The sequence below is a fragment of the Phragmites australis genome, chromosome 8 (assembly GCF_958298935.1).
Source record: "Phragmites australis chromosome 8, lpPhrAust1.1, whole genome shotgun sequence".
NCBI lineage: Eukaryota > Viridiplantae > Streptophyta > Magnoliopsida > Poales > Poaceae > Phragmites > Phragmites australis.
Genome location: NC_084928.1, coordinates 21,945,662 through 21,953,613, shown reverse-complemented (window position 1 = coordinate 21,953,613; position 7,952 = coordinate 21,945,662). Strand labels below are relative to the sequence as shown.

Below are 7,952 nucleotides of genomic sequence, written 5' to 3'. Positions count from 1 at the left end.
TATTATTTTCTCTTTAGATGGTACTGATATTTTTCTCCTATAATGTTAGTTTTTCTCTCCAGATCAAAGTGATTTGTTCTCCATATTCAAACTGATTTTCTCTACAAACTCGCAAACAAGAGTGGTTCACTGAACGGAAATGAGAGCAGCGACGGCATTGCGTAGATGGAAAGTTGAGGCCTGCGGGAGATTCGGCTAAATCTCTCATGCTCGGAATGTAGTTGTTTCCTAACGAAAACACAAATCAGAAGTCCAGAGCCGCATTGTATAAAGTCTCTCATGCTCGGGATGTAGTTGTTAAAAAAACATGACAAATCAGAACTGCATTGCATAAAGTGAAGTTACAATTTGCAGATATATACAGTGATATGGCCTCAAATCCAATACGTTACATGAAAATTCTCAGGAAAAAAAATAGTTTTCATGGTGTAGAGTATATCAATATCCTAAATCCCTTCTGCAGGCCTTATAAAAGCATATTGCTTCCATGAAGTGCATTTGTGACACCAAAGTAGTCCAATATGCACTCAAGCAACGACCACCTTCGTGAAGCAAACTAAGTAAAAGAGGGGTTTATTAAACACAACACATTGCATTCAAGGAAGTGTTCCGTCAAGTTATTCAAATGAATGTATAAATACATTTATAGAAACTTGAATTCCAATTTTAGCAGAAGTTCTATTTACAACCTCTAGACAAGAACGCAAGCTCACCATCTCCTGTCAATGTTACACATCTGAGTACTAATTATGTTTGATTCTTCCAAGCATTTTGTAAACTTGTTCAATTACAACAAACTTCACATAATCAATAATAATAGAGGTAAACAAAGCCAAGCAAAACCATGCCTAACTTGAGAAAGGGAAAAAATAACAATAATTTCACACTGCATTGCACTCGCAGTACATCAAGCCTTGTGGGCACAAGGATCTCTTTGCATAGAAAAATGAAATAAGGAGACAATGTAACTGTACATACCATAGATGAGATTCCGCAACAAAGTAACTCTACCGTTTTTTACAAGAGGTCAAGCCATTATATTTATAGCATCATAACTTTCTGGGGGAACAGACAAAAAAAGAACTACTGTGATCTGCATATATTGAAATATATAAATTAGCTGTATGTAACCCTTATGGCCTTACCATGTTGCTGGGGATGTTTTTGTCCCATCCAATTCCTACAGCTTGTTGTGGTATTATGTGTTGTAACTCCTGCACACAGTGAAGGAAATACTATTTATTAAGTAAAACTGAGTAAAAGGATAAAACACATAACTAACATAATAACATGTAAGACCTTTAGTTTTGGGGTAGACATGCAACGATCACAATCCTAAGAGCAATACAGAAGTAGTGGAGACCATGGACTTCGAAGCAATCACAAAATGGTTGATACATTGTGGATAAAGTGAATCAAATCAAATCACACAGCTAGCTATATTGTGGGTGATATGTAGCAGACCAAGGCCTGCTGGGAACAGAAAAGAGTAGATAAAGGACTGGAGCCGTTGTAGGAACAAAGTTAAAACAAAACAGAGCAGCTATTAAATTTTGGTCCGGTACTGAAACGGTAATATGCAAGTTACCTTGTATGCCCGTCCATATTCATGTCCAAGTGTTCTGTAGACCTAAGGGAAAAGAGGCAGATACAGATAGAATCAATTTCCTGAAATTGGTACCTGATTCTACAAATCTTAAATGAGTTATAAGAAAGGTTCAACATACAAGGTAAATACACATAAAATTGGCACAGTTTGAATCAAACATTGTTATGATACTAGGATCATTAGGGGGATAAACATCACTGAGAGGATAGCCAAATGGTGTCAACTACTAGGGAAGGGATCAGACTAGTGGGGAGACTTAGATTAATTCTTTTTTTTGCTTAATTCAAAGGATGTGCCGGCTACCCCTTTATATAGGCAGGTCACAGCTCTAATAAACCAAATCAAATCCTATCTCTAATTGATAACAAATCTAATCTTACCTTCTAAATGACCCCTAACAAATCTGATCTAATCTTACCTCTAAATGTTATCAATCTTTCCAAATAACTAACTAAACGATAAAGTAAATGTAGTGGTACAGTGACATCCCTAATGGGCTGGACATGACATTTGACCCCTCCTTTTGAGTAGCTCGTCCTCAAGCTATAGGGTGGCGGCCATGGTTATAGCCCCTAAAATCCCCATGTCGACGAACTGTTGTAGTGTTGGCATCCCGTCATGTGGGAGCACCAAGTTGTCCAGAGTGCCTTGCTCGTTCTGTTGCTTGTGGTCATCCATCTATCTACTGTACCAGAATGTTGTAGCACCACGGCTCTGGTACCGTCTCCCATGAGGGTAGCAACAGCGAAGCCGCTGTCGGCGCTAGTGGCGAGATTGACGACGGGGGGGGGGGGGGGGCAGTCGTCCCAAGGATGGCCTCGGTGGCATCGCCCTTAGGGTTAGGGGCGGTGAAACCATCGGTGGCGCCAACGACAAGGGCAAGTAACGATGAGGTGATGTAGCTGCACCAAAGCTGACCTTGATGCCGCCGCCTAATAGGATAGCGACAGAGATATTAGCGGAGGTGCGACCAAGATGGATGGTGTGGTAGGCAGCGGCATGGTTGGCTTTAGCGGCGTTGCCCATGGGGATGGGAATGGCGAAACCAATGGTGACACAGTTTGATTGGCAGCAGAAGCCATGGGAAGGGATTCCTAACAAATATGATACCAAATGGTATGATCCTAGGATCATTTGGGGGTAAACATCGCCGAGAGAATAGCCAAGTGGCGTTGGCTACTGGGGAAGGGATTAGACTATTAGGGAGACTTAGATTAATTCTTCTTTTTGCATAATTCAAAGGATGTGCTGGCTTTTATATAGGTACGTCACGGTTCTAACAAACCAAATCAAATCGTATCTCTAATTGATAACAAATCAAAACATACCTTCTAAATAACCCCTAACAAATTTGATCTAATCTTATCTCTAAATGCTATCTAATCTTTCCAAATAACTAACTAAAAGATAAAGTATACGTGGTGCTACAGTAACATCCCTAATGGGCTGGACATGATAACATGAACTGAACACCCATATAATTATAAGACGAAGGGAAAGTCCTATCAAATTATTGTGCATCAAACATTCTAAATTGAGCACACAAATAAAATACACTTAAGCATGCGTCTTTCATTAGAGACTAACCAAAATATTTAAGCATGTGAAGGAAAAAGACTTGCAAGCCAGTACTGTGATGTCCTTAGCTAGCATTATCTGTGTTGTCACTCTGAAAGGAGCATAGAATAAACAAATCTAATAGTTCTGTAGCTCTGAAGTTTTGGTGAATACTTGGTGGGCATGGTCCATAGCAATGCCAGGCAAATGAGAAGGAAAGAGAAAACCACAACACCTATGAATTTAATCACCATTCCATATCTGGCTGGCTCTGGCCGGCAACAACTGGTAATTGCAGAACTTGTATTGTGCGTGTTGCCCTAGCTTATTTCCATGTTAACAAGAAAGGAAGAAAAATTAGCACATATGAAATCAGAGAGAGAGAGAGAGAGGTAGGGCAACGGAACAGATATGCATAAATAACATATGATGATATTCTACCACATATGAAAGAGACAGTTTTTTTTTAAGACATGTCACATTCTTTGTTACTCCTTAGCCTTCACAATAAACCATCCTAGCATGCACTATTCACAGAACAACACATATAAAGTATACCATGCTAGAACAGCTTGTAAAACCACCACTCGCCATGAAATCCAATAGCCGGGGAAACACAGCAACACATTCGTAACATACACACAGGTGACTTTAAATCTTACAGTGAATAATAAGTTACCATGAATAAATATCATCACAAACAAAGCCTACAGAGAAGTAGTAGCCAAACCGGCTACCGTATTACCATTCTCTGATATATTATGATGGTCAATAGGAGAAGAAAACCATCTTGGATTGAGTACCACTAAGTCAGTGGTTAAATAAAATGACGAAAAACTAAACATGATATGACACAGTAGCCAAGTGACCAGGTACCAAATATCTAATATGAATTATTCCTCAGGGCGGACAGCACAAAGGTTCAACAGATATATGACCAAATAGTTCTTAGACGCATACCTCAAGGAAAGTTGCCAACCAGCAACATGGGTCAAGCAACACTTCTTTCTTTTCCCTCATCACTTTGTTCACCTTCAATGGCCCAGTGGGTTGGATCAGGTGTGGGCTGCTGTTCGTGTCCTCTTCCATGCAAGCTTGGCTGTTGTGAGGTACAATGCCAGTCCTGCATATGGTTGCTGGGGTTGCTATTATACTAGGAAAGTGATTGCCAGTGCTTGCACTTGTATTTCATTTTCCTGCGGTTCATATCTCCATGAAACCTCACGTGGTGGTTCAACTTCTTCAGTTAGGCTGCCACATAACAACTGCAACCTACAACAATGGTCTCTGCACCAAACACGCAAATTTAATCAAGAATAGTTGACAGAATATCTGCAACAAACATGGATTCCTTATATGCCACTGCAAACTTTCCAAATCCCTCATATGCCATCAAATGTGTCAATGACAAATGGACCCTGGTCCCATGTGTCAGTGAGACATTCAGGGGTTTCTTCAGAATTGCGGTGGCATGAGGAATTAACCCAAGAGAACATTGACAAGGAAATGGAAATTCTAACCAATGAGATAAGCTAGAAGAAAATAATTGAAAATAAAAATTTGGAACCACGATTAGTCGATTAGATTTTTTGCTGCACGCTTAGGGAAAAATAAAATAAATGAAGGTCAAGGCTTACCAACGAATATCCAAAGGTCTTAATGGGGCTCCAGGTGAGATCATCGATGGAGGAAAGTTAGGAACAAAACAGGTGATACTGCAGAGGGGGCTAGGAGGCTCTTCAAGGCAATGCCCTTTTTCTGAGTGTTCATAGTATCTGGTACTCCGAACTTCCATATTGTTGACGGCAAGGTAACTTGTTAGGTAGCTCATTGAGTGTAATCAAAGAACAGCTGGAGACAAGTTAATCCTTCACTCTTCTTGGTCTCTGAATAGCTAGGAGCATATTTATGATCCAATATGTCCCAAAGTAGAAGATCCAACACCTCATATGTAGCTCCTCTTCCATGATGCAATAGTTGATCAGATGTAAACACATGGATATGGTTCTTAATACACAGCCAGCTGCATGGCTGAACCTTAATTGTGCATTGATCTTCCATTGACCTCCACACTCTGGCCATTTTCTCCCACTTACATCTGGCACCATATGTTTGAGCCAAAACAATGTATGGCAACGATGATACAGATTTTAGTGTTACCATCTTTTCTGCAATGAGCTCTGCCATGTGAAAGTTCCCTTCAATTATGCAGGCCTCAAGAATCTTAGAGAACGCAGAAGCTCCACACTTATGCAACCTGTTCTCTGCATAATTTACTGCCTTTCTGAACATTCCTGCACGACTTAATATGTCTACCACACAAGCATGGTGCTCCAGGCTAAGCATAACATCATATTTATCTTTAAATAGGGAGATTATATCCATTCCTTCATTCACCAGACCTTTTAAGCTGCAGGCTGATAATGCTCCAAGAAGAGTAATTCTGTCAGGTCGGATACCATGCTTGAGCATCCTTCGGAATATTCCAAGAGCTTCTTTACCTCTTCCATTTTGCAATAGGCCAAGTAGCATTGTGTTCCATAAGACCAAATCCTTGGCACCAACTGCATTGAACATTTTCCTGGCATGCTTCACCAAGCCCAACTTACAGTACATGTCAGTGAGGGCGGTGGCAACAATTACGTCATCCCCAAATCCAAGTTTACAAACTAGGCAATGGATTTGAGTGCCCTGCTCCATCAAACCAAAACATGAACTCCATCTCAGCACACTGGAAAAAGTGAACTCGGTTGGAACAACACCATTCCGCAGAGATGTTGCAAAGAGGCTGAGAGCTTCTTCCATTAGGCCACTCCTTGCATAGCCCGATATCAGTGCATTGCAAGGTTCTGAGTCCCATGCTGCCATTCCTCTGAAAAGCCGAACAGCATCAGACAGTCTGTCAGACACACAGAGGAAGTCAATAACAGTGCTGCAAACGATGGAGTTTGAAAGGAAGCTCGTTTTGAGGCAAAGGGCCAAGATCTGGTCACCTTTGGCGAAGTCTTCAACGTCTGTGCAGACACTGAGAATCGTGGACACACTGCACTCATCAACTGAAACGCCATTGCTCCTCATGGACTGTAAACACTCAAAAACCATACTGCTGAGAGATTGATCCTTGTAAACTGACATGACAGAGTTCCATGAAGTGACATCCGGTTCCTGCATGCATGCGAAGACACGGACGGCATACTTCATGAGGCCGATCCGGCGATGCATGTTGATGAGCGCATTGCCGACTACAGCATCACGGTGTGCCAGACCGTGGCGGACAGCAGCAGCATGAAGCTGCAGGCCGTGGCGGGCAGAGTGAACCGCCAACGAAATGATGGAGAAGGTGAAGCCGGTGGGGCTGACACCATGCTCCCTCATGGTGTAAACGAGCTGGAATGCCTCGTCCGGACGCGCACCTTCGATGTAGCCGGTGATGATGGAGTTGTAGGTGACAGCATCCCTCTGGGGCATTCCGTCGAACACCGTTCGCGCGTCCTCCACGAGGCCAGAGCTGAGGAGCGCCGACAGAAGAATGTTGTGGGTGAAGACGTTGGGCTTGGAGGTGGGGGGCGCGTGACGCAGGAGCGCAACGGCGGACGAGGCAGCGCCGAGGCGGGAGTAGGCGGCGGCGAGGCAGTTGGCGAGGTAGGGGGAGCGGAAGAAGGCGCGGGAGCAGCGGAGGAGGCGGGCATGGAGGCTGGCCGCGGCGGCGCGGGAGGCGCAGCGAGCGAGGAGCGCGGCGGCGACCCTTGGAGTGAGGAGTGGGGCTTCGGACGAGGAGGAGGGCATCAGCGGCACGGCGGCGACGACGCTCGCCGCTCGGCTGCTTTTGCCATGGGATGCGCGTTCGTCCTAATCAGCCTGTCCGATAGCTAGCTTATAGCCATCTCCACCGCAGGCTTCCTGCTTCAACGCTTTTGATTTAATCTGGAGAGAACACGAGTGCGATTTAGACATGAGAAGATAAGCGAAAGTCTTTTTTTTCCGTCCTATAATTATTATTGCTCGATTAACATTTAGATTAACTGTCATGTGCACAGGTTGTGTTTATTTGTGAACCTCGAGTGATATAATTGGGTTGCGCACAAACCTCGAGTCACTGCAATCTATTGTAATGAATGAGTTTAATAGGGCCAACCTAACTTAATCACATACGCGTGTCAACCATAAGATGAATTGTGATATCAAATGGATCAACTTTTGTAAAAGGCATAAGGCATTATTCCATAGAGAGACAATGTAAACCCGATCGGCGGGTAATGGAAGAAGACATCGAATATATAGAAGTCCAACGACATATTCTCTATCACTACGACTTACTTCCATATCTATATATGGTTTCTCCATTCTACAATTGTATCACCCTTAGTTCTTTTAGTCCATCTATAGATTGCATTGACTCATTGTACCCAAACATCATGGAGAGCGAAATATCAACAATATTTTCGTTACTGATATCCTTTGTTGACTTGAAAAGTTATCACGCTAAACACATTGAGCTCATCATGTGCAAATTGAACTGAAGTTTCCCTAGAAAAACTGGAAGTTCCAACCTCCCGATCGAAAGTTTCGGTCTTAGTGCTTAGCGGCTAGCACCGTCGCCATAGCATCGCACCATTGAGTTTTCGTCGTCACACATGCTCGAGAGGGACCGCGTCAAAGCATAGATGGCCGGTGGCTTGTTCTTAGCCGTAGAGATCAAGAATGAGAAGCAAAGTAGGTTGGAAAAGCAAACTAGGGTAAAAGGATAAAAGAGAGATAAAAGTAAATTGAATTGGTTCTATTGGAT

The 7,952-nt window shown here is 42.9% G+C and overlaps 1 protein-coding gene across 19 annotated transcripts; it reads right to left on the bottom strand.

Moving 5' to 3' along the window:
• Window positions 1-356: 356 nt before the first annotated feature.
• LOC133926785 (pentatricopeptide repeat-containing protein At1g43980, mitochondrial) lies at window positions 357-7,061 on the bottom strand. 19 transcript variants are annotated; one of them, XM_062372882.1, is made up of 6 exons: window positions 4,804-7,061; window positions 4,127-4,453; window positions 3,402-3,490; window positions 1,589-1,630; window positions 1,146-1,214; window positions 357-556 (listed from the first exon to the last, which is right to left on the bottom strand). In XM_062372882.1, the coding sequence occupies exon 1, from the start codon at window positions 6,950-6,952 to the stop codon at window positions 4,994-4,996; it is 1,959 nt and encodes a 652-aa protein (XP_062228866.1). In that variant the 5' UTR covers window positions 6,953-7,061; the 3' UTR covers window positions 357-556; window positions 1,146-1,214; window positions 1,589-1,630; window positions 3,402-3,490; window positions 4,127-4,453; window positions 4,804-4,993. The 19 variants fall into 19 exon arrangements, with proteins under 19 accessions (XP_062228866.1, XP_062228853.1, XP_062228857.1 ...); XM_062372869.1 differs by lacking the exon at window positions 357-556 and adding an exon at window positions 953-1,059 and having other exon boundaries at window positions 1,300-1,630; window positions 3,341-3,490; XM_062372873.1 differs by lacking the exon at window positions 357-556 and adding an exon at window positions 1,300-1,473 and having other exon boundaries at window positions 953-1,214; window positions 3,341-3,490.
• Between the last annotated feature and the right edge of the window lie 891 nt (window positions 7,062-7,952).

Bases quoted from the DNA above. Each gene is read 5' to 3' on its own strand.
- LOC133926785 (XM_062372882.1), bottom strand. From the start codon at position 6,952: ATGCCCTCCTCCTCGTCCGAAGCCCCACTCCTCACTCCAAGGGTCGCC.